This window comes from Salvelinus fontinalis, chromosome 7 (genome assembly GCF_029448725.1).
Source record: "Salvelinus fontinalis isolate EN_2023a chromosome 7, ASM2944872v1, whole genome shotgun sequence".
Classification (NCBI taxonomy): domain Eukaryota; kingdom Metazoa; phylum Chordata; class Actinopteri; order Salmoniformes; family Salmonidae; genus Salvelinus; species Salvelinus fontinalis.
In genome coordinates this window covers 21,785,172-21,811,107 of record NC_074671.1, presented here as the reverse complement: position 1 = coordinate 21,811,107, position 25,936 = coordinate 21,785,172, and the positions used below count along the sequence as shown (strand labels likewise).

General features: G+C 44.3%; 1 protein-coding gene across 17 annotated transcripts in view; it reads right to left on the bottom strand.

The window, feature by feature from the left end:
- epb41l3a (erythrocyte membrane protein band 4.1-like 3a) overlaps window positions 1-25,936 on the bottom strand; it is an 84,657-nt gene that overhangs the window by 8,721 nt on the left and 50,000 nt on the right. For 5 of the 17 annotated variants that reach the window (XM_055928683.1, XM_055928671.1, XM_055928675.1 and 2 more), the window contains exons 4-21: window positions 21,157-21,261; window positions 21,006-21,063; window positions 20,805-20,880; window positions 20,235-20,453; window positions 19,896-19,983; window positions 18,766-18,810; window positions 16,815-16,967; window positions 16,220-16,317; window positions 15,793-15,968; window positions 14,083-14,205; window positions 12,495-12,703; window positions 11,555-11,602; window positions 11,306-11,341; window positions 9,915-10,109; window positions 6,764-6,862; window positions 4,010-4,798; window positions 2,785-2,904; window positions 1,813-1,980 (exon numbers count right to left, since the gene is read on the bottom strand). In XM_055928683.1, coding sequence (XP_055784658.1) covers window positions 1,813-1,980; window positions 2,785-2,904; window positions 4,010-4,798; window positions 6,764-6,862; window positions 9,915-10,109; window positions 11,306-11,341; window positions 11,555-11,602; window positions 12,495-12,703; window positions 14,083-14,205; window positions 15,793-15,968; window positions 16,220-16,317; window positions 16,815-16,967; window positions 18,766-18,810; window positions 19,896-19,983; window positions 20,235-20,453; window positions 20,805-20,880; window positions 21,006-21,063; window positions 21,157-21,261 — 2,805 coding nt within the window. The remainder of the gene's footprint in view (window positions 1-1,812; window positions 1,981-2,784; window positions 2,905-4,009; window positions 4,799-6,763; window positions 6,863-9,914; window positions 10,110-11,305; window positions 11,342-11,554; window positions 11,603-12,494; window positions 12,704-14,082; window positions 14,206-15,792; window positions 15,969-16,219; window positions 16,318-16,814; window positions 16,968-18,765; window positions 18,811-19,895; window positions 19,984-20,234; window positions 20,454-20,804; window positions 20,881-21,005; window positions 21,064-21,156; window positions 21,262-25,936) is intronic. The other 12 variants (XM_055928672.1, XM_055928674.1, XM_055928679.1 and 9 more) reach the window with 12 other exon arrangements.

The window sequence follows — 25,936 nt, the reverse complement described above, 5'->3', positions numbered from 1 at the left end:
ACGCATTGCATTGTAGGTTTTGTAGTCGACTTAAGCTGCAACAGATTTCCATAACGATTTTCACATGTTGCTACCAACCTTTTTATAACGACAAAATAACATATTTGTTCACAAAAAATATTGTTCTCACATATCAGTGTTATTTAACACTGTAAATTATAGGAATGAGTGGCTTTGGGTGGATAATTGTGGATCATTCATGAGATGCATGCTCTCTGATAAAATATAAAAAACGTAAATAAATGAATCAACATAAATGATAACACAAAATCCCAAAGCACAGAATAAGGGAGAATTTTGTGTTACAAAGAAAGTAAGAAAATGTCCCTGACCGAAGAACAAGGCAAAGAGATTTTCACTTCAGCCAGTCTGTGTCATGCATGACAGAACTCAACATTGTTCACCACTGGGTAAGTCTTATTTATCTGAAGCTTTATATGGATGTGTGGAAGCCTATTAATTCATTTTGGAGAAGGCCAAGTCGGTCTACCTGGCAGGATTGTACGTATTTATAAACAATTCCTGTTGCTTTCACTGAAACGGTCCATATCATTGAAATTGGCTGTGGACTTAAAACTTAATTGATAGCAACAGACTGCTATCTATTTAAGCTGTGCTTCTCATAGACGCGTGTCCATAAAACATTTAAATTATTGCCACTCATGATTGCCACAAAGGTAATCTTTGGGAACATTGGGGAAATGAGGCAGTACTACCAGGAAGGGATATGCACCATTTCCGCTGTGAAACTGTGTGTACATGTGCAGGTCGAAATATTTGAATTGAACGTTTATATTGCCGCTCCAAGAACAAACACTAACAGGCACACACACACACACACACACACCTCCCTCTATGCAATCTTCCACTACAGTTTTCAATACTGCTCCTGGGTAATACATACAGTAGCGTGTATCTGCAGCTTGCAGTGTTTACAGCCTGCCTCGCCAGGGTATTGATTTCCAATAGAAACCCCAGTGTGCAGAAACAGGGACAGGAAACAGGAAACAAGGTCATTGTTTTCCCCACCTGCACATCACTACACACACAGCTCCACAGGCTGTAATGGCTGACTGCTATTATTGGTGAAGAGGAGGGGCAGGACTTGGAGAGTTGGGTGGCTTATCCAGTGGTAATACTGCTTATTACAGGCAAATGGGAGGCCAATATTGGGATAATTTTGGGAGGCTCGAGTGATATTACAGGCGATTTGTAAGGGTAAGCCTCGGCTAGATTGAGCACTTTCTAAGTAGCATGGGCAAAAAGGAATGTGAGACCAGGGTAGTTTCAGCTAGCTTTTCCAGTGCTAATGCAGGCGAGTGGGAAGAAGGGTTGAGGAGGTACTTACGGGACAACTAGGGAAAAGGTTGGGGCTCTTTGGGGTGTTACCTCTGAGTGAGCTCTAGCAGCAGCTACCTCCCCACTGAGACTCTGCCAGGATGCTCCTGTAGGAGAGGGGGACACAAAGCGCCCTCTCCAGTCCAGGCTGTTCTCTTTCTCCTCCTCCTCTGAGACTGACCCTGAGGACACCTCTCCCTCTGACGGACTGTCCAGCCCCAGGCCTCCACCTGAGCCTGCGGTTGGAGTTTCCTCCTCAGTCTCTGTCTGATTCACCGCCGCCCCTACAGCCTCGTCCACAGCGGCCTGGGCCGCGGCAGTCAGGGCAGGCCCCGCGGAGGCTATGCTAGCGGTGCCGCTAGTGTCACTCGCCTCGCTGGGCGTGTCCGAGTCATCATGCATGCGCGTCCCTGTAAACCCAAGCACGGACTGAGGCCCATCATCCTTTATCCCTCCCAATGAATCTGTCTCTACCTGCTCAGGCTGCTGACCAGCTTGTTTCTCCATGTCGTCAGGCTGTTTCTCCACCGGCTGCTCCTGGTCCTCTGTCGACTGTTCTTTCGGCTGATCCTCAACCTCTTCTGTTTGCTGGGATGATACCACCTCTGTCTGCAGCACGATCCGCTCCACCTTCTCTGTTGTCTAGCAAAGGAAACAAACAAGACGTCACAGTCAGTCTCCTTGAACCGGTGTGGGCACTTCAATTACTGTAGGCCTAGTATGGAATCAAATGCTAAAACAAAGACAAATAGCATGATTGTGTTTCCATACAGCAGGAAAGGGATACTTTATATGTTAGTACCGACATGATCTTCTGAATGCATGTTGTCATTTAACATTGGTTGCGTTGCATGATCGCTTTGTTTTCCACTTTGAGGTATTGAAATGTTCTAAAAGAGGAGTAGGGTTGAAAAATCAAATATGCGCCTGAATAAAGCTCTCACATTCCTCCTCAATAAAGTCATAGGACCATGTGGTACCTCTGTCTAGACAAACCATGTCCTCATAAACCTGTGCTTAACAATGTGTCCTCATAAAGCTGTCCTAAACCATGTGTCCTCATAAAGCTGTCCTAAACCATGTGTCCTCATAAACCTGTCCTAAACCATGTGTCCTCATCAACAAGTCCTAAACCATGTGTCCTCATCAACCTGTCCTCTGTTTTAATGATCGGGAGGAAGGACGGACTGACAGGGAACAGGGAAGTGGCGATGACAGAAATGCCTGACAGACAGCATAGTGGCTAGAGCGACAACATTTCCTCACCAACAAGGAAAAACGCATCGGGGACAAACAGTATAGATACTGAATAGGTCTCTTACAAAAGAGATGTTATCTCAATGTGAATAACCTGTATATGTAAAGTTAAAATCAAATCAAATAAATTATAACTGCTGTTATCCCATTTGTTAAGTTGTATATTGTCCATAGGGCATAAGAGGCCACCTTGAGCAGGGCCTGACTATGGGCAGGCGAGGCAGTCCAACCCAGCGTGCTGGTCTGATATCGGGCTGACTGTAAGAGAGCGGTGAGCTCCGGGGACATCTCCTCAAAGGTCGGCTTAGGCTGAGCAGACGGAGAGATGGGGAGAGTACACACACACACACACAGTTAGATACTGTACATACAAAGGAGGAGAGACACAGACAGACAGGCCTTTGACACAATGCCCAGACACAAGCTCAGGGGACGGGGTTTGTGGGGATTATTCATAAGAGCATTGAGGTGAAGATTGATCGCTAAGAAGGGTCATTTTAGAAGATTGGGTTTGAGAAGATAGAATACTTTAAGAACACTTAAGAATCTAGAGTGATTTCAATGGTTTAAAGTGATCAAATGACAGTGTTTATCAAATGTGTTTTTTAATCCATGTTTGTATGCTATATTATGCAAATCTGAGCAATTGATAGAAACACCACCCTGTGACATGTCAATCCCTTTACTAGAGCTTTTATACATTTATAGCACTTCTACAAAAGAGTGGAGCATCGTCAGCAATTCAACTTTACTAGGGAGACCTTATGGCAGCTCAGTACTTGGCTTTCATCTCTTGAGAATGTCAATCACAAAGGCAATAGATGAGACAGACAAGTATGTCTTGTGAGTCGGGATGTCTCCTCTTATGAATAGGGCCCATATCATAATCTCAGATCAAGCAGCCGAGAGTTCATAGAGGGCATACCAAGGGAAGTCAAAAGTAAATGTGGTAGGGCTGAAGCAGTCAGTGGCATACAAACCATAGTATACCGTACCGTACAATAAGCCAAAGTGTAAAGCATTAATTTGGTGTGGCTAGCAGCATGGGGAACCAGCTTAAAACGAAACACAATTTCATTTACATTGAAATGAAAGGGGTAAACAAATGCCAGTGCCCATGAGGCAGCAAGTTTGGCTTAGGAAAGCAATAAACAAATTACACCAAATACCGTGGTTAAGGGATTTGTGTCCAACTAAAAAGAGCAAAGGATAGAAAGAAAGAGACTCCCAAGCGATTCCCATAAACATTCAGTCAAGTGCAAAACAGAGCTGGGTCCAGGCTTGTTGCAGTAGATACGAAGACCAGGCAGACGGGCGGGATTAGCTTGAAAACATTTTGGGGGGCTACAGTAGGGAGGGAGAGGGGGGGGGGCTTCAGGCATTTTGGGGGGGGAGGGGTGTCATATCATCCTACCACTTTGGAGGGCGATGGGGTTCTGGATAGATAGGACACGGGGCCGGGGCTCAGACGCAGATCCGCCATTGGAGGCTTGGGCATTGTCATGGGAGACTTTGCCATAGGTGACTTGGCCATGGGGGAGCGCGGCGAGAGAGGTGTGTGAGGCGCAACGGGGGTGGTGCTCCTGTCTCCCAGGAGAAAATTCTCCCTCAGCTGCCTCCTGCTGTCCGCTCTCGCGGCATCACTGATGTCCTGGCTGGAGCGGATGGACACCACGGTCCGCACGGCGCCCAGGCCCAGGGCACCGTCGCTGGGCTCGGATGGAGAGGGCGTCCTGGCCTCCTTGATGGTAATCATAGGGGGTCCGATTCCCTCCTGGGGCGGGAGACCCATGTGGACAGACACCGGCATCTCGTACTCAGTCGACACCGGGATGATCTTCACTGTGGTGGTGGATTGGTCTGCTGCCCTCTTCAGCTCCCTGGCAAACGCTGCCGGAGCAGCCGCCACCGCCTCCCCACCATCTTTGGCCCGCTTTGTCATTGTCACAATCTTGCCTGACATGGTGTCGTAGGACTTGCCCAGGGTATAGTTCTTCTCTCTCATCTCCTCGGTTTTGGAGGGGAGTTCGCTGCGGAAGCTCTCGTACGCTTTCAACTCCTTGCCGACTATGCCACCACTGGTGCCGGCGAGCGCTCCTTCGGCCACAGTGTTAGTGACGGTCATAACTTTATAGTTGACAATGTTTTTCTTTTCGGTTACCTTAGGAGGGACTTTACTTACTATTACCCACCCGTCAGAATCCTACATACAAGATACATACAAAGACTGGGGTTAGCCAGTTCAACGGCAGGTTGACGTTAATTGTAATGAATCTTGCCCTGGAGGCCATTCCGCTTGATGGACCAGCTGCAAAGTCAAAATTGTCTATACGTAAAAATTTGGGTTAGGCATAATTTAAGGTTAGGGTTACACGGAACCCAAACCGGCTGCGCTCGTGCGCCATCGTGCATACATTTATTTTGTCCCCCCACACCAAATGCGATCACGACACGCAGGTTAAAATATCAAAACAAACTCTGAACCAATTATATTAATTTGGGGACAGGTCGAAAAGCATTAAACATTTATGGCAATTTAGCTAGCTAGCTTGCACTTGCTAGCTAATTTGTCCTATTTAGCTAGCTTGCCGTTGCTAGCTAATTTGTCCTGGGATATAAACATTTAGTTGTTATTTTACCTGAAATGCACAAGGTTCTCTACTCCGCCAATTAATCCACACATAAAACTGTCAACCGAATCGTTTCTAGTCATCTCTCCTCCTTCCAGGCCTTTTCTTCTAATGACTTTATATTGCGATTGGCAACTTTCATAAATTACGTGCATTACCGCCACCGACCTATTTTGTCTTTCACTCACCCACGTGGATATAACCAATGAGGAGATGGCACGTGGGTACCTGCTTCTATAAACCAATGAGGAGATGGGAGAGGCAGGACTTGCAGCGCGATCTGCGTCAGAAATAGAAGTGACTTCTATTTTAGCCCTTGGCAACGCAGACGCTCACGAGCAGTGTTGGTGCAATAATTGAATAACATATATGTCTAAATGTAATTCACAACACTCGCACACGCGACGCGAGTGGTGTAGTTGGCCTGTTAGGCATTAGGGTTAGCAGTGTGGTTAGGTTTAAAAAATATTTTATGACTTTGTGGCTGTGCCAGATAATGACCACTCTGTACCGCTGCCTCCTGGGAAATATTCATACCAATAAATGCCAACTTGCAGTTCAATAGGGGGAGAAGGACTTCCAGTGGCAGTCCCAAGAAGAGCAATTCTTAAAGCAGCAACTTTAAACTTGCAAGCAACATAGATCATAGACACTATTAACATAGACAGCAACATAGATCACAGTTCTTAGTTGTTAGTGTATTGTTAAAGAGTGACGGCCTTTAAAAAGCAACAAATCCCGTTGAAAACGGCCTTTGTGGCCTCGACATGAGTCAGAAAGAGTTTTAGTGTCAAAATTGACTACAAAGTGTAAATAGGAATAATTTTGGTCATAAAGTCAGTCTCGTCTAAAACAGTGTTGATTTGACAATGTCCATTTGCGCACTAAAATGGGGTGAACAGCTGCGGTGATTGCTCTCTATCCAATAGCATAGACAATGAGACAAACCTGCCCAGCAGCCCGATTTTGTTTACATAAGACATGTCGCCCATTTTTTTACTTGAGAAATATTGCACAAAACACCTTAGTTATGTGTTAAACTTACACTAAAGCATCCTCTGCAAAAACTGAAAAATGTATTTCTTGAGTAAACTTAGATTCATTCTGGGGATTTTGAGCAAGTGAAATAGGCTTCCGCGGCTACAGTGTCTCATCGGGGACAAACATCATTAACCAAATGCTGAATCGGTCAGGAAACACACCTCCAAGACAGAAATCTCGTTTTCTAATGAGCAACAGAAAAACACATGTGCCAATCGGCGTGTTCAGTTGCTATTTAAAACCGGTCTCTATGTATAGCTAATTTACAGTAGACCTACATACAGATTCAAATTCTTCTCATGTTGTCATCCACTGCTGACAATGAATAACATAGGATTCTAGTCCTACACTCCCAAATGGATCTTTGGTTAAATATGTACAGTAAGACATGTTAATAATTCATAGACTTAGCTGGGTCTAATTTAACCAAGCAGCAGAGATGAAGGTGTTCCAATCACACAGAGATAGCTAGACCAGCATACATCCTGGCTACCTACCACAGTAGTCTTAGTATCCACAGGGCTGTGGTTGATCTCCTCCTCAATGCTACCGCCTGCAGCCATGGCTCTCTCATCCTCTCTCTCATCCTCTTTGCTCTACATGAATAGAAAAGAAAAACAAGACAAACAAACAGCCCGGCATGAATGAAGTAGAATGGAAAGTAGCTTTGAGGCGTACGCGTGTGGGCTGTATCCTATTACGGATATCATTACTCATTCTGTTTGATAAGAGTGTGTGGGATATGAGATTTCCATAAAACATGGCACAACAGTGTGTAACGATGGGACTTAAGTATCTCTCCAAACATACTCACACTATGAGGTTGATAACAGAGATAAGGGTCTGGATTAATGAGAACATTCTCTGCAGACACAATCCCTCTTCTTCCAGTATCTCACAAATAAAGAATGGGTCAAGGTTGCAAGACTTGGCTGAGGGGTAAATTGGCTCCTTTCCACACCTACTTTAATCACATCCAAACAGTCATAAAAAGAAATACTGGCAGAAATATGCTATCGTCGCTGCTACATGAATAAAATAAAAAATCCCCTTTCCTTGGTTACATCATCATTGCCGTTCTCCCGACTGCTTGATGTTTACACACACACACACACACACACACACACACACACACACACACACACACACACACACACACACACACACACACACACACACACACACACACACACACACACACACACACACACACACACACACACACACACAGAGGGGTGGGGGTTTCTTCCTCCCTTTTGAAGTCCCTGCATGCTTTTCCATAGCAGGGCTGTGGTTGATCTTAGCCCTGCTAAAATGCTTAGCCGAGGAGGATGTTTGCTTCCTTGAGTCTCTCCCTCCCACCTCTATTTGGCAAGGTTACAGCACAATGATTTATTACTCATTCACAGGCCAGGCTGCTAAAAATCAATCCAGCCCTATATTGATGTCACACTGTAAATTGTCCCCTGGTACTTTCAACCGGTGCTCCTTGTATCTACTTTTGGCTTCAGCGGTTGGATTTTGTAGTCTACACTTTTTGTCTGCATCAAGGAGCTGCCTCTGAATCACTTCCTTTCACAGTGGCTTAACTTCACTTGAAAAACTGCTTGATGCTTGGTAGCTACTTGAAAACGTCACTGGAGAAGGAAGGGTATAGGTGTCACATGTCATAATGAGGCAGCGATTATTTCCTAACATCTGTCCCTCTATCTCCATGAGTGGGGTGTTAAGTACCTTCCTCCACCTGTATAGATTATTGAGTAGCTTTTTAAGGAGACACGGTAGAGGCCCCAGTCTCCTGAGATTTGGCATGGAGAGGAGGGATCTCATTCATTGCAGCAGGCACATGTCAACCTTCTCACACTGCAGCAGGCACATGTCAACCTTCTCACAATGCAGCAGGCACATGTCAACCTTCTCACACTGCAGCAGGCACATGTCAACCTTCTCACACTGCAGCAGGCACATGTCAACCTTCTCACACTTCAGCAGGCACATGTCAACCTTCTCACACTGCAGCAGGCACATGTCAACCTTCTCGCAATGCAGCAGCCACATGTCAACCTTCTCACACTGCAGCAGGCACATGTCAACCTTCTCACACTGCAGCAGGCACATGTCAACCTTCTCACACTTCAGCAGGCACATGTCAACCTTCTCACAATGCAGCAGGCACATGTCAACCTTCTCACACTGCAGCAGGCACATGTCAACCTTCTCACACTTCAGCAGGCACATGTCAACCTTCTCACACTGCAGCAGGCACATGTCAACCTTCTCGCAATGCAGCAGCCACATGTCAACCTTCTCACACTGCAGCAGGCACATGTCAACCTTCTCACACTGCAGCAGCCACATCTCAACCTTCTCACACTGCAGCAGCCACATCTCAACCTTCTCACACTGCAGCAGGCACATCTTAACCTTCTCACACTGCAGCAGGCGCATCTCAACCTTCTCACACTGCAGCAGCCACTTCTCAACCTTCTCACACTGCAGCAGGCACATGTCAACCTTCTCACACGGCAGCAGGCACATGTCAACCTTCTCACACTGCAGCAGGCACATGTCAACGTTCTCACACTGCAGCAGTCACATCTCAACCTTCTCACACTGCAGCAGCCACATTTCAACCTTCTCACACTGCAGCAGCCACATCTCAACCTTCTCACACTGCAGCAGCCACATCTCAACCTTCTCACACTTCAGCAGGCACATCTTAACCTTCTCACACTGCAGCAGGCGCATCTCAACCTTCTCACACTGCAGCAGCCACTTCTCCAACCTTCTCACACTGCAGCAGGCACATCTCAACCTTCTCACACTGCAGCAGGCACATCTTAACCTTCTCACACTGCAGCAGGCACGTTAACCTTCTCACACTGCAGCAGCCACATCTCAACCTTCTCACACTGCAGCAGGCACGTTAACCTTCTCACACTGCAGCAGGCACATCTTAACCTTCTCACACTGCAGCAGCCACATCTCAACCTTCTCACACTGCAGCAGGCACGTTAACCTTCTCACACTGCAGCAGGCACATGTCAACCTTCTCACACTGCAGCAGCCACATCTCAACCTTCTGACACTGCAGCAGGCACATCTCGACCTTCTCACACTGCAGCAGCCACATCTCAACCTTCTCACACTGCAGCAGGCACATCTTAACCTTCTCACACTGCAGCAGCCACATCTCAACCTTCTCACACTGCAGCAGCCACATCTCAACCTTCTCACACTGCAGCAGCCACATCTCAACCTTCTCACACTGCAGCAGGCACGTTAACCTTCTCACACTGCAGCAGCCACATCTCAACCTTCAAATCATGCCCTATCAAAAGCAAGGATGCTATTTCTCTTTAAGTCAGGATAGTAGTGTATGTACTTCCAGCAGTTTTAAACTTGATTTAGCTTATCAAGGAGCTAATGAGCAGCTGATTAGTAGAACCAGGTGTGTTAGAGCAGGATGGAACAAAAAGCAGCATAATGTCCACCCATGGATTACATGTTACCGGATTTCTAATTCTACGTGTTTTCACCCACTGAGGTTCTACTAAATGTGTAATTAAAACACAGGGGTCTCTAAACACTATATGGATGCCACCCCCCTCTCTATTCAGTCCCTTTACAATTTGACAGTGAATTTACCGGTACTTCATCAAGCTCCAGTGGTTCGATCATAGGGGCTTCGTCGAGACGCAGCGAGCGCAGGGGGGACGAGGACAGCCTCTTCTCCCACTCGGTGAGGCCGGCCGTGTCGGCGCCCGTCTCCAGGAACGACCTCTTGAGCTCGCTGATGTTGGTCGCGTGTTTCAACAGCTCCTCTGGCGTGCCCACTGTGTCCTGAGGAACAGAAAGAGAAGTCATTTGACTGATGCTACTGCTAATACTAGATTTTAAATGTGTATGGATATCAATTTAACGTAGTAGTATTGTGTCCTGTTCTTTCAGGCTGTTTAACGTTTATGTCCATGTTTTGAACAATACTGAAAATAACATTCTATTGAAAAAATGATGCTAATGGACGCTAGTCAGGAAGCTACAAATCAATCCTTTAAAAACAAAATAAGGTAGTGAATGAGTTCTGCAATGCAAACGCAATAGGAAATCAACGGTGTACTATGAGACGAAATTAGAATTCTGAATCTTTGTGAGTGCAGCTTGTGTGCTGCTATTGAAGTAGCGTGGCTAAGTATCGTCTTGGTGACAGATTGACAAACATAATGTCCATTAATTTGATGTATGTTTATATTATGTTCACAGGTGCAGTGCAGTGTAATGAGCTGTATATACAGTATAATCTATCCAAAACAGGCAGAACATGCATTCAAAAGAACACTGCAATGCATTTGCCTCTCTTGTACACTTATGAATTATCCACATTTTGTGGTGAATCCTAAGGTCGAATTTTCACTTAGTCTCACATTGACATCAATGCATGAATAAGTACAAATTTAACTGAAGTGAAAGTTAAGAGAGAGATTCACCTCTTTGTAAAGAAGTATTCATAGACATCAATTGAACCTTAATTCATCGTATTCTCTATTTATAAGCAATAACTCCCAATCTAGCATATCACGTTAATGTATTACAGCAAAAACTAAATCACCCCAAAAACACTCCATGCTTACTAAGTATGTTAGCTAGTGAATCAACATTGGACAGTTCAAAACGATATGTTATTGTGGACAAAATGGGAAATCCACTGTTACTGTCCAAACCTAGTCCTTGACCAAAATGTCACCAATCTCCATGCACTAGCCTGGCGTTCCATACTGTACCAACCTTTAACATCAGCACACTATGTCTGACAAACACATTCTCTCCTTTAATTCGCCTTATGAAACTGTTCTGGAAGGGAAATGACAGTCATTTAGATGTTGTTGCATATAAAATCCACATCTCCTCATAGATTGCAGATCTTGATTTTGGAGCCTACAGTGATTTTGAATCCCAGGTTCACAGGTTGTGGATGAAATGGTCGTTTGACGAGCTGTGGATAAAATGAGTGTTAAGGCACCATACACGAGTTAATATACCTGTGTCTTTAACTCAGACTCGTCGTCTTGGTCCGACTGGCAGCATGGGAAGCACAGAGAGGGAATTTGATATCAAAACCGCAATACAACACAACAGGTTATAGCTTATAAGAGAAACTATCAAATTACGCATTGAATGGATAATCAGACAATCCGATATTGTTGAAATAGAAATATGGAACTAAAGAACGTAAGACTTCTACAAGAACAGATGAGAGTTGAGGTGAAGTGTCTACCCGTGGTACAAACCTCAGTAGCTGTCAGTTCACCATCTACACAAGTGTCAGACAGTTCCGTCTGTTTAGTAGTAACACATTAGAACATCCAATGGACAAGCGTGAGGAGAAAGAGAACCGTGGCTGTTAGGGTTGAATGTAGGATTTCCCAGAACTCATATTTACCAAAACATTAGCCATTAGCAAAGTGGTTCAACAAACTAGTGATGGTAAATCATTTTCGGGGTAAAAAAACAACAGGAAATGCATTAAAACATATTCAGAAGACCTATGTCAATATCATTCCATTAGAATACATTACAGATGACTCCACCAGCTTGAGGTTGCTTTTCTGCCTTCTCAATTTTCATCACAAATTAATTTACAGTTAGCAGTTTGCCCTTTCACAATAAGCAATTAGGACTCTACTAAGAACTCTTCTCCTAGGTAACGAGTAACTATAGACATTACATCTGCCAAAGTTAATTAAGTTTAAGCTCCTTGAAATCAACTTTCACAATGAATGAACATCACGTCTAAACAAGCACTTTTAATTTCTACATTTGAAATAGTCAGAGTCTGTTTCCGAGTCTTCTGGCACTGATCTGAAGTCGCCATTCAGCCAGAGTAGAGACGGTTCTGGTTCGGGGACTCTGAGTTATCCATTAGTGAGTTATCAGGGCCCTGCCTACCTGATAGAGAGCGTGGCAGAGCGTGAACGCACAGGACGGCATTCGCAGACAATGAGATTTGTGCTGCTTCACTACCTTAGAAAAATGATGACCACCTGGCTCTAGTCTGTCTGAATAGCTCTGGCTGGCATAGCTAGGTTACACTCTGGGCTCCGGCATTAAACAGCTTTCATTTCCAGAGTGGAATCTGGGCACTCAGAGGAATTTGTTTTAATGTATTATAGAGAGAGCTCAGGGGTGGACTGAGGACAGAGATAATTGATTGGGTGTGGAGAACTATACCTTATCATGTCGAATGGGAGAGGTTGGACTTGGCTGAGACATCTCGGTGGCTTTCGTGGTCTCGTCTTCCTCCTCCACCTCCACCTGCACCTCTACTTCCATCTCTTCCTCCGCCTTCCTCTCCTCCACCTTTTTCTCCGGTGTCACCGTGGTGATGAGGTCACTCACGGCAATGCCCTTCGCCCTTCCGTATAGATCCGAGCCCATCTCTGAAGCATGCACATAGACGCACATGCATGCACACGCACGCATACAGGCACGCACATACCCACACAAACATACACACATACACACATCATTTTGCATTAAGGAATTGTCATTTTCCTCTAACTGAGGCAACATTGCAGGTTAGCAGGTTGGAGCATGAATGTAATAAGCTGCAGGTTGTATCAGCATAGTCATCACAACCATTGACTCATGGAAGATAAACCTAAAAACACGCATTAAATCCCATTCCCATTGATAATAACACTATTATTATCAACGTCAGAGCTTTTCATTCAGATATTAGCCTTGATCTGTAATTAAAGCCAATATTCCATAATCATTGTGTGGTTTGAAATGAAAAGCATCTCATAAGCAGTATTATATATTAAAATCGATACCATCAAGGGTTTCAGTCACAACAGTAAGCACCTAGCGAAATACCACGCTCCAGATTTATGAGAAAAGGCTATATATATATATTGTTGTTGTTTCCATGCAGAGGTTTAAATGCTAGGGTGACTACCCTCATCATCAATTTTCAATTAACATTAGATAGCAATCCCTGATAAGCGGTCATTTTTCAGCTCCTCTATGGGCCGGACTTACAAACATTCTCTAACTGACTGCAGCTTTTGAATTCCTCCCATTGACTGATAATGAAAGGCTCAAACTGCATGCACTTAAATACCAACATAAAAACTACTGCGTCAGAACCTAAACGAGAAAGGGGGAAAAAATATGCAGTTGGCAGATGATATGGTATTGGAAGTGCTGGTAAATTAGAAACGTTTAATATTCCATCATTGCTATGAGTCAGCTCGGACAAAACACGCACTGCATCCCTGCCGTGAACTTAGAACACAGCTTATTAGCTTTGTTGATCATTCAGGGCATAAAACACATATCTTAAATAATGATTACTGTAACTATGTTAACTTATATCATCTCCCTACGTCACTGAAAGCACAAGAATCATTGTAACGAGCTGGGAGAATGAGCGAGCGATTGCTGAGTCTCTTTATAGATCCAGGCCACATAAGCCATTAGCGGCCAAGCTAACACAACAAGGCTGGGATTTTTTTCTCCATTCTTTTTCAAACAAACAACTACAAGTGAACAGCTATGAAGGGAGGGCCATGGTGCGTTCACATGCTAGACAGGGAGCCCCCCCCCCCCCCCCCCAATCAGCATGGGAGCATGCAGCGCAAGCCTGATCAGCACCGAGGGGTGTCTGTAACCAGCGCACAAAATACAAAACAAAATGGCTACCGTCGGAAAAAGGAAAGAAGCAGAGATGGGATCATTAACTAGCAGGCATAGCTAGCTCAGGGGCTACATCTACTGTTAGCACGTACAGAGAGACACAGTGCATAATATCTACCTGTTGGTTTAGTGCCGTTTAAACTAGCAGGTGGTTTAATTCTCGGTGATACAGTTTTTTGGGGTGAACTCCTTTTGGGTGAACTCCTATTGGGTGTACTCCTTTTGGGTGTACTCTGCGGAGCTGAGGAGGATTGCATAGAAATTCAATATTACGGGGGAAGATTCAACATTAACATGACACATAATATTATTCAAAGCTGAGCATTAGGTAGTCAGCTGAGCACTTGGGAGAAAGAGGGAGAGAATATTGTTTGTTTATATAATAATTTTGTAGAGCTATTGACTATGGATTTGAATACATGAACGTTAAAGAATGTGTAAGTTGTCTGGTTCACAGTATTATGGAAAGCCTCTTAAGACTAAGACACTGAATGGATACACTTTCTGATGGGATGAGAACAGACAGTCAGACACTAAACTTTCTCCCATCAATGAAGAGTTGAGACAGAAAAATCAATGTTGCCTTTTAGGTCCAATGATACTGATGGAGTCTGAAACTAATATGGGCCCCGGGGCGGCTCATATTCAATTTATATCACAGCCAATTGGCCGAGTCTCTCTTTCACGTCAGTTAGCTAGTGAAATCCCGCCAAAAAAGCTCTTTATTCCTAAATGAAACAGCAACATTTGCATTCAAACGGACAGGTTTTCGTCACAGCTCAGATATGACATGGGGGGGGGCGGGGGGCGGCAGCATAAATACAATAAAAAACGTAATTCTCCAATTAATCAGCGAACGGGGGAGAACAAAAGCAGAGGGTGCGTCAAGCGAAGATGACAAAACAACACAATGGGGTGCCTGGTAAATCCCTGTGGCGATTATCCGTTCCCTCAGAAGGGGGTATAAAATAAACAACCTTTTCGATTCTCTCTGCATACATAGCCGTCGTCACTACGAGCCATTTATCTGCGGCTTCCTCTGTGAGCTGGCTGGAAAAATAAAGGACTTTACCCGTGGTTTGGGACTGGTTGATAAAGACAGGGGAGTGAGGGACGGCCCTGGGTGCTTTCAGGGGATGAAGGCATTGTGAGTGCAGAGCGGCGAGGATAACAATGGCTAAAAACTGTAATTAGTCTGAGCGGCGTACTGAGGCTTTAGAGCCTTCACAGCATGGCTGCTTACGGAGGTTCTCTTAAGCTTTTATGTAGACTAGGAAATGTTGAAGCTGTCAAGCAAGCGACCACTTTCGAGACAAACGGCGACCAAAATGGCTCTGTGGAGAATATCAACTATCGTTCTAGGGATATTCAAGGGAAAGTATTCCCTATTCACGCCAGTGACACTTGTAAGTCAATGACAGGTCTGGGAGGACTTGAGTGAATTTCAATGTTTGTGAAGACCAAATCAAGTGTGATTGATTGACAGATGTTACAAGGTGTGCAGTGGTATGGCCATTATGACAAATGAGTGCATTGATTGATTGGTGCCTGAGATGCATGTAAAAACATATCTGGATACTGTAAATCCCTCTGACTTGGACAGCTTAGAAACAAATACTTCAGAAAAGTGAGGACATTAACACCGAGGACAAGGGCAACATATGATTTTCATAAGTGCGATGATTTAGGTTTGGTTGTTTAATAATGTCCTGTAGCTTGCTTTGTCCTGTAGTATGCTTCCCCAACTCAAACTCTATGGGGAGAAATGTGATACAATCCTCCTTAATTCCTAACCGCTTCAAAGAGAAAGGTTGATGGGACTACAAACCTCCGTCCAGGCTGCGAGACATGATGTAGCGCTTGCTGGTGGAGCGCTCAAAGCAGGGCGCCGGGCGGACGATCTGGGAGCTTGCTCGTCGAGTCTGGGCCTGGGTTCTCCCGCTGTAGCGGAACTTAGAGCCCAGGTTTAGGAACTTCTTGGGGGGATTTTCTGGAGACACCAACCTAGAGGACAGAGAGGAATGTTGAGGGCAGGAGAACAAAGAGGAGACATGAATCTACCTAGCGGTCAAGAAAGACACACAATTACAGCAGGGATGGGCAAATGGTCCTGGAGGGAAGCAGTGTGTGCAGGCATCTGTTCCAACCCAGCATGAAGTTAACCAAGACAATGTTCAATAACTATGGATTTACATCCAAAACCCTCCACTGAAATGGCAGATGTCTACACGTTGAGATGGTGGCCCAGGTCTCACCTGAAAAAGGTGTGGTGCTCCACGCAAACCTTCCATAATCTCTTGGCCGCCCTATGGTTGGGGAGCTTGAACCCAATTGTACTTTCAAACTGCTCAAACTGATGACAAAACATACAGAAAAAACACACAAACACAGGGATCATCAACTAGATTCAGCCGCGGGACAATTTCTTTCTTGAGCGGATGGTCGGGGTGCCGGAACATATAATTTGTTGACGGCAACAAGTCCAAACAGATATGTTAGATTAAAGATAATCATTTCAAACCTTGCATACATTTATATATGATCATGTGTCTCTCTCTTATGCGTGGGAATACTTAGGAACAGATTTCTTAAATTAAAATCACTTGGAGCTGATTTCCTGGTGTTTTTACAGTTTTATTTCCAACAATAAATGTTGTATTTATTTTTGCTCAGAATACTTGGAGGGCCAAATAAAACCACCCGTGGGCCAAATTCGGGCACACGGGCCACCAGTTGGGGAACCCTGTTCTATGTGATGCCATTCTATGTGATGTGCATACTACCTTCATACATGAAACAGGATCTGGACATTGCTTTTATGTCAGCAGGGCCTTATACTGATATGCTTACCTCTCCAGGGCGTATTTTGATGTAGAAATTATTCCTTTTGTAGGAGATCTTGAGAACCTTGGGCCAGGCGAACCTGTTGATGCGCAAGCGATCGCGGTAGATCAGAAGACCACTGGAGCACACGCCCAACATGATCTCAACACCCTCGGAATCCTGGGAAGGAATGTCAGGAAGCGTGGTTAACAACCTGACACTACTCAAACGAGACTCCGGGTTGCAAAATTCCTGAAACTTCCACAAAGTAGGAGTTCTGAAAAGACCTGGGAACTTTGGTCAAGTTTGTGGAATTTTGTTACTAATCTCACATTGAGGAAGCCTAGGTGTCAGTAAGTTTTGGTTTTAGTCAGCTCACCTATTGGTTGTTGTCTGCAGGGCTATTCAACTTCATGCCTGAAGGGCCAAAGGGCTCCTGGTTTTGTTTACTAACTAGTAATTCATTGATTGATTGAATGTCACTGATTGGCCCAGAAAGTACAGAAGTGTTTCGTTCCTCCAGGCCTGGAGTTCTAATAGCCCTGGTCTACAGTATGCCCATAAGACTTATTTCTAATCTTTTCTAGACTCTACCAAACATGATAACGGCAGAGTAGTTAACTAATGCCAAAACAGATTGACAACCAGGCTAAAAAAAGTTTCTGATTGTTTACAACAACAAAAAAAGTTGACATTATCAGACACCACCACTTTCTCCTACAAAGAAGTGAGGCAGCCTGAGATGACTGGCGATACGGCAAGCCAAATACAATGCATTATTCAATGAAGGATTCAAATGAGCTTTCTAAAAAAAGGATAATTGAAATGAAAACATAATGAGAGTTGTCGTAATGTTGATGAACATATTTCACAAACCGTCGCAAAACCAAGAACTCAAGAGACAAGAAAATGACCTACATTACCGGAAACCAATTATTTATCCTAAATCGCCTCTTTTCACAGCTCCTACTTTCACTAGTTATCTGTCTGGCTTATCCAGGAGCAAGTATTGGGCTATTTCTCGATTGTCTAAAAAGTCTGTCCTCTCCTACATTGCACTCAGCTGAAAGAACTGAACAGGTGAAAGCCAGCCTAATCATGATCTTGCACCATATTGTTTTTACCTGTCACGTTCCAATCAGTGCAGATGAAGTTAAGGAGATGAGGGGAGGGAGCAATTGAGAGCCAATTTACAGAGCACAGTGATGTACGTGTCTTAGCTATTTAAATGTAGTTTAGGGTAGTAATGAGCAAAGCTGAGGTATTTTCAGCTGGGCTGTACAATGAACTGTGCTCCTTTTTCATGATCCATGGATGCTGAAGGTCTACAAGGCTGCAGTGGGAATTTTGTCTAAACATTCATTCATACAACTACGTACATCACAATATGATGGCATTGAAAGGACAGTGAATGTTAGGGTGATGGAGGAGTCTATCACTCCCGAGGCAGAGTCTGTTACTACAATGACATCTACTCTGTCTAAATTCTATGTTCCAATGTCCACACCAGCATACCACATGCCTAGTTGCTTCATTCAAGAGGCATGTTAATGTGGATATTGGATGTAGCCTCAATGTGGGGTTAAGATGGCGAATACTAGTCACATGACATCACAATGATGAGGCCTTCCCCAAAAGGTCTTAAAGTCTGCAGATGAGCACAGTCGGGCTGCCACAGAGCAGATGGGGGGACAGAGGGTGGTCTACAACTCCCTGTGTGTGGGATATGAGCACTGGGGCTATGAGGGGATGCAGTATACCATGGGGGGCAATATCCTACACCTCACAACAGCCACCTAAGAAATTACAACTACAATTATCCACAATGTCAACTCAAAATTGTGGTGAGACAAACCCACAGCCCTAAACGATGGACTCTAACAGTCCATGGTCATGCACAAAGACAGGGGTTTTCAGACAGGGACACATGTAACATACATGTAACTATACGTACACACAAACAAAATGCAAGCCTTACCTCGCCCTTAGCTGGAGACAAGCACTCAAACAGGCTTCCTACCAACTAGGCCATTCAGTAAGAATAAGACAAGAAAAGATAAAAACAGTCTGATCTGACCAAACGGAGGGAAGGTTTCCATGCCATCAGTGAGTCTGTTATGAGTGTTTTTATGTGTTCTCTCTTATTTGGTTATGAATGAAAATCATAAGTGCTAGAGTAGCATGTCATTATTTCCTTTTTTTTTTTTTTTTCATGACAAAACACTATGTTTACTCTCTGATGCAATTGGTGCTAGGAGGTGTTGTGAAACGGTTTTTGGTGAACGATTTTTCCTCATGGTTGGGGTTGGGGTTACATAAGGTCAGATGATATAACCCACATTACATAGCTGGGTCAGGCTATATTTACATGGCTGGCAACAGAAATACAATTTTCCAAATAATGTTTCTTCGATAAAGACAAAAAATAACCATATTTGTAAAAAGTTCAGCTAAAATCTAAAATAAGCTCTTTCTCCTCTCCTATTGCTTCTTGAGTATATTCAATCTGACAATGTTCTTTTATCTAACCGTGCCATGTCCATTCAAATCTATGCCAGCGAATTGGGCCAGTTTTTGATTTGCTTGGTTATATAACAGTGTTGTGTAGATAGGTGATTAGTTAGTCCTAAAATGTCATTCCCAGCTGACATTGCAAACAACATTAACCAACCGAGGCACAAAGTAACAACTAGAACAAAATTGAACACAAAACAGAGAGGACATTAGCTAGTGATACGTAGACCATAAAAAGTGTACGCACCTTTGACAGGCTAAAATAATGAAGTTGGTAGCAAGGTTAAATTAGTTAATTTCAGAGCCTATGTAAGTGATATCCTTCATTCCCTGCACTTGTGGGGTTTGAGGTGTCACTTAGGGCAGTACATAACGCCATGGTTTGGATCTAAGGATTCAAACAACAAAGATCCAAATGGCTATTCAAGCTGCTGGCGGTCAAAGGACAGGGAACCAGGTAGAATCATGCAGGTCATAACAGGGCTTTTTCAATTCATGGCAGGGCAGACATTTAGAAAAAAACAAAAAAAACGACAGGGTTGGGGTCAATAACAGGTAGCCTATGTTTGTATAAGCTGAATACGGCCCCTTTACCTTGGCATGGTGAAGGTCCACTCCGTACATGGACAGCTTCTTCACGTTCTCGAGGAAGTGCATCTCAGCCTCAGCTGGCATCATTCCTCTGGAGAGAGACAAACACACACAGAGGGTTTTGTATGTTTTTTTACAGTAACTGTTCATTCCATGAGCGTCTCTTCCAATAGGTTATATAGACAGAAAGACAGAAAAATGTAGACAGACAGACAAACAGACTGACTTGTAGTTCTAGACAGACAGAAAAACAGACTGACTTGTAGTTCTAGACAGACAGAGACTGACTTGTAGATCTAGACAGACAGAGACTGACTTGTAGTTCTAAACAGACAGACTGACTTGTAGTTCTTGTGCAGGTCCATGACCTTCTCCTCCAGCTCCTTGGTCTGGTTGGGGGCAAAACGGAACTCGCTGACGTAGTCTGTCCCAGACTCCTCTGGGTCGTAGTCCCCCAGCTCTGATTGGACCGTGTAGGATCCCAGGACCGTGTGGGTGGCAAAGGAGCAGGGCAGACGCCCCGACACCACGTCATCTCTCAACTGGAGGCACAGGTAATATCTGAGAGTGAGAGGGGGAGGAAGGGTGAGGGACAGAGAAAGAGGGGTGGGGAAGAGAAAGGGGTGTGAGGAAGGGAGTTTGTCGTAGAAAAAGAAGTGTGAGAGAAATTAGAAAAAAAAGAGAACGAGAGAGTTAATTGGCAGCCAAATGCACAAAGCACAGTAATGAATTGATTAAAAAATGTGTCATTATGCTAATGTAAAACCCTGAGGACAGAAGAATAAAAACATCCCAGGTGACTCAGACAGCTATTTGGTGAATGTAGACATCCCAAAAGTACAAATACAGCAAACCTCTTGAAAAAGGACCCAGTGGACAGCTTCCTGAAGGTGAAACTAGAGAAAGTGTTACCTTGTAATATCCTCAGATAGCTGGGCAGGGTCTGGAGGGTAAAACTTCACGTTGAATGAAAAGTTCCAGGCAACTCCTGGAGAGTACAAAAACAAGTGGTTCATTGAAATGACCATTGAACAGTTGGAAAGACCCTTTCAGCCTGAGTAACTAGCATGCTGGCTAACATTCAAACCATGCAGAGAAATAATATCCAAATACCCATATTCCACGCACCTCTGATCTGTTTCTTCATCTCCTTAGATGGGTCTAACCAGTTCTGGGAGAATTCAAGAGGACAGTGTCAATTCACCTCTACAAAACAACCAAAATACCCCTAATTACACAGAAAAATCAAAAAGAGAAATTCCACCTTTTGGTTTTCGATATCCCGGAATGTGATGCCAAAGTAGTCCTTTTCCAGGAGGTTAAGCTGCTCACAAACTTTGTGGAATAACACATGGCCTCTCTCCCGTTTCTGCACAGAAAAGCACATGAAAAACTCTTATTCTAGAAATGTTACAAACATACATTGGACAGATTACTGCGGCAGACCATTTTTCTATTATCTAACCCCTCCTGAATGATAATGGTGTGTCACTGCGCTAAATTGTGATGTATTCCTCCAACGGGGTCAGGAGCCATTTAATGAAAGATAGGCACTGGAAAGAGTATTCAGACACACACGCACGCACGCACGCACGCACACACACACACACACACACACACACACACATACACACAGTCATGTCTGCCGCTGTGGGTGCCAGTCTTCCTACCATAACTCCACTCTCTACAGGGGGAGGGGGTCGCCTGTCAAAAGGGCTTCACTCCCACCTCCCAGCATCACACCATGTTGTGTCACATCATGATCACTGTACTAATGGCTGTTACCCTGCCTGGCCCTCAAGGCTTTCGGAACCACGATACGTCAACCTGTGAGGCTCCTATTGCTAGCTCTAAATTAGCAACATGCCTTAATGCTTTGTAAAAATAGCCCAATTAAGTCAGGGGTAAAGAGGGCTGACACAGTAGACTTCTTCCAAATATGTCACCTTGAAACGGAGAAAGATTTGAAGGGTTATATTTTTGAACGTTTTTTGTAGAGGACTAGGTGTGGTAAAACTGGATTCTTTTGTAGTGTTTCTGGAGTAGTAGCTAGGTGTGTTAAAACAAACCAAGTGTCAGAATGAATACTTGAGATGGGCTATACAGAAGTTATTCCATCCAAGCTAAACAAAGTACAAAATAACTGTGTGTGTGTGTGTGTACGAATGTGTGTGTGTTTGTGCGTGTCTGTGTGTGTGTTTGTGTGTGTACAGCAAGAAACACACAGGAGACAATAAAATCCCAAATTTGCACAGTGTATTCGGAAAGTATTCAGACCCCTTTCCTTTTTCCACATTTTGTTACGTTACAGCCTTATTCTAAAATGGATTAAAAAAATATATATATAAATATATTCTCTTTGTAAATTCATGTCACGATCGTCTTGCTGTGAGAGATTGGACCAAGGCGCAGCGTGTGCAAAATACATCTTCTTTATTTTTAAGAAGAGAGAAAACAAACAAGAAACGAACAACTATACACAACTAACAAAATAACAAAACTTACGACCGTGAAGCTATAAATACAGATAGTGCTGACACAAACACTACACATAGACAATTACCCACAAAACAGCTAAAGCCCATGGCTGCCTTAAATATGGCTCCCAATCAGAGACAACAATAACCAGCTGTCTCTGATTGAGAACCAATTCAGGCAACCATAGACTTTCCTAGACATCTATACTAAACACTAACCCATCTACTCTACTTAACCCCCTAAACCATACAACACCCTAGACAATACAAACACACAAACTTCCCCATGTCACACCCTGACCTACCTAAAATAATAATGAAAACAAAGATAACTAAAGCCAGGGTGTGACAATTCAATTGATTGGACATGATTTGGAAAGGCACACACCAGTGCATGTCAGAGCAAAAACCAAGCCATGAGGTTGAAAGAATTGTCCGTAGAGCTCAGAGACAGGATTGTGTCATTGAAGGTCCCCAAGAACACAGTGGCCTCCATCATCTTTAAATGGAAGAAGTTTGTAACTACAAAGACTCTTGCTAGAGCTGGCCGCCCGGCCAAACTGAGAAATCGGGGGAGAAGGACCTTGGTCAGGGAGGTGATCAAGAACCAGATGATCACTCTGACAGAGATCTCTGTGGAGATGTGATAACCTTCCAGAAGGACAACCATTTCAGCAGCACTCCACAAACCAGGCTTTTATGGAAGAGCGACCAGACGGAAGCCCCTCCTCAGTAAAAGGCACATGACAGCCGGTTTTGAATTTGCGAAAAGGCGCCTAAAGAACTCTAACCGTGAGAAACAAGATTCTCTGGTCTGATGAAACCAAGATTGAACTCCTTGGCCTGAATGCCAGCGTCACGTCTGGAGGAAACCTGGCACCATCCCTACAGTGAAGCATTGAGGCAGCATCATGCTTTGGGGATGTTTTTCAGCGGCATGGACTGGGAGACTAGTCTGGATCAAGGGAAAGATGAACGGAGCAAAGTACCGAGAGATCCTTGATGAAAACCTGCTCCAGAGCACTCAGGACCTCAGACTGGGGAAAAGGTTCACCTTCCAACAGGACAATGACCCTAAGCACACATCCAAGACAACGCAGGAGTGGCTTCGGGTCTAGTCTCTGAATGTCTTTGAGTGGCCCAGCCAGAGCCCGGACTTGAACCCAATCAAACATCTCTGGAGAGACCTGAAAATAGCAGCGCAGCAACGCTCCCCATCCAACCTGACAGAGCTTGAGAGCGTCTGTAGAAAAGAATGTGAGAAACTCCGCAAATACAGGTGTGCCGAGCTTGTAGCGTCATACCCAAGAAGGCTTGAGGCTGTAATCGCTGCCAAAGGTACTTCAACAAAGTACTGAGTAAAGGGTCTGAATACTTATGTAAATGTGATATTTCCGGTTTTGCAAATATTTCTAAAAACCTGTTTTTGCTTTGTCATTATGGGGTATTGTGTGTAGATTGATGAGAAAAAGACAAAGGATGTAATCCATTTTAGAATAAGGCTGTAACGTAACAAAATGTGGAAAAAGACAAAGGGTTGTAAATACTTTCCGACTGTACTGTATAAATGAGGAAAATGCTCATCTCCGTGATTTACTGTGAAATGCAATCAAGCGATTTCCCAGGTCGTACGACCTCTTGGGGTACCACTTAACCATCACAACCTTATTAAACACCCAGTAATATAGGAACAATATAAACTATGTGCATTAGCCATTGGCAGCTAGCGGCTAACGCTAAAGAGGATCATCTCTGCAGCCTTCATTTCCCCTTCCAATCACCAGAAGGAGCACTTCAGCGATGTCACTCACTGTCTGAGTGACACAAACAACATCCAAACAAAGAATGTAGCTCCTGAACAATGAGGACAAACAGAGATGGAGAAAAAGGTGTTTCCACTTCCCTAGGTCCTCTACGTCGCTACTTCCATTACTAGGGCTCAATCTCAAATCACTCCCTCCCCTTGGTCCTCCATTTGCTCGCTCCCGCGCGCCTCCGCCAAATGCACAAGTGTCAGAAAGCTGAGGGACTGAAAATGATTGAGTGTTTCGGGGCTAATTAGACCTGATAGCCGCTTCGGCCAAACCAGCAAGGCTTCAGAGTGAAGTACTATCCCGACACGCACTGCAATATCTATGGAGTTGGCGCAATTTGATACTAAAGAATGGAGAGGCGTGCCTAATTATACACCACATGCATAAGTTTATGTCTGATTTTTAGACTTGACACATGAAGCTAACAGATGAAATACCCCCCAAATTAAATGTTGAACTGTTACTGAGTTTATATCTTGTAAAACAACAGGGGGATTTGTTCATTTGGATTTCATGCTTTTTTTACTATTTAACGAGTGTGTCCCGAAGTTGATGGGTTTATTGATCCCATCGCCACTCACTGGAAGTCGTTCTCAGAGTTTTGTCATTTTGGCATTGATGGGGCTGATGGGTAGTTAAGTGGAATGTTGTAGAGGTGACTTGGGAGGTTAGAGCGACATTGATGATTCAGACCATGTGACCCAGAAGCGGAGTGGCCTGTGACAGACGTGACACTGTGCATGTCACTGCGAGAGAGGAGGGGATGTCACGCCATCACCCGCTTCTCTTTTTATCCCCTCAGTAAACTCCTTGCCCCTCTCTCACCTCTCTCTAAAGGTACTATCTACAATCTAAAAGGGTTCTTCGGTTGTCCCCATAGGAGAACCCTTTGAAGAACCATTTTTGGTTCCAGGCAGAACCCTTTTGGTTCCAGGTAGAAGCCTTTTTGGTTCCATGTAGACCCTTTCCCAGAGGGTTCTACATGGAACCCAAATGAGTTCTATCTGGAACCAAAAAGGACAACCAAAGAACCCTTTTGGAACCCTTTTTTCTACGAGTGTATCCATCTCCCTTATCCCCTCAAGCCTTTCCACTCTCCTCTCTACCTCTCCTTTCCCCTCTCTCCTGACCTCTATCCCCTCACTCCTACCCTCTATCCCTCCTCTCCTCTCTCCTGACCTCTATCCCCCCAAAACATTACCATATCTCTCCTCCCCTGCCTTATCCCCTTTCTTCCTTTTCTGTTCTCTCCTCTGTCCTCTACTCCCCTCTCTTATCCACCTTTCTCCCCCCTATCTCTCCTCTGTCCACTCTGCCAGGGAAAGAGCCAGTCAATAATCACTGCAGCATGTTTAGCCCGGAGCCACACCCCTCTCTTCGCAGTGTTGCTTTCCCATGGCCACCAACACAGAGCAACCAGCAAACGACCAAGCCAACCGGCCACAATGCTTTATCTTTTTCCATTGGATGTACCGACTAATCTGGCCATATCCAGCCTGGGGCTCAAACTGCACTAATAGATTGGTTTCTCTCCAGTAGTTGGTCGACAGAGTTGGCTGGAAGCTGAAGAACAGAACCTCTGTTTTATGTGGAGACAAAGCTGTAAATGTGTAGGAATGGACAAATTTATACAGAGTGATGGATGATGTCTGCTTAGAGCGAAAACGGCGGTGTTGGCCAAAAAACTGTCTGATTATGCGCCAGTGGGGGATGGGGTGTTTTCAATGTATACAGCCAAGTATTAGGTCTAAGG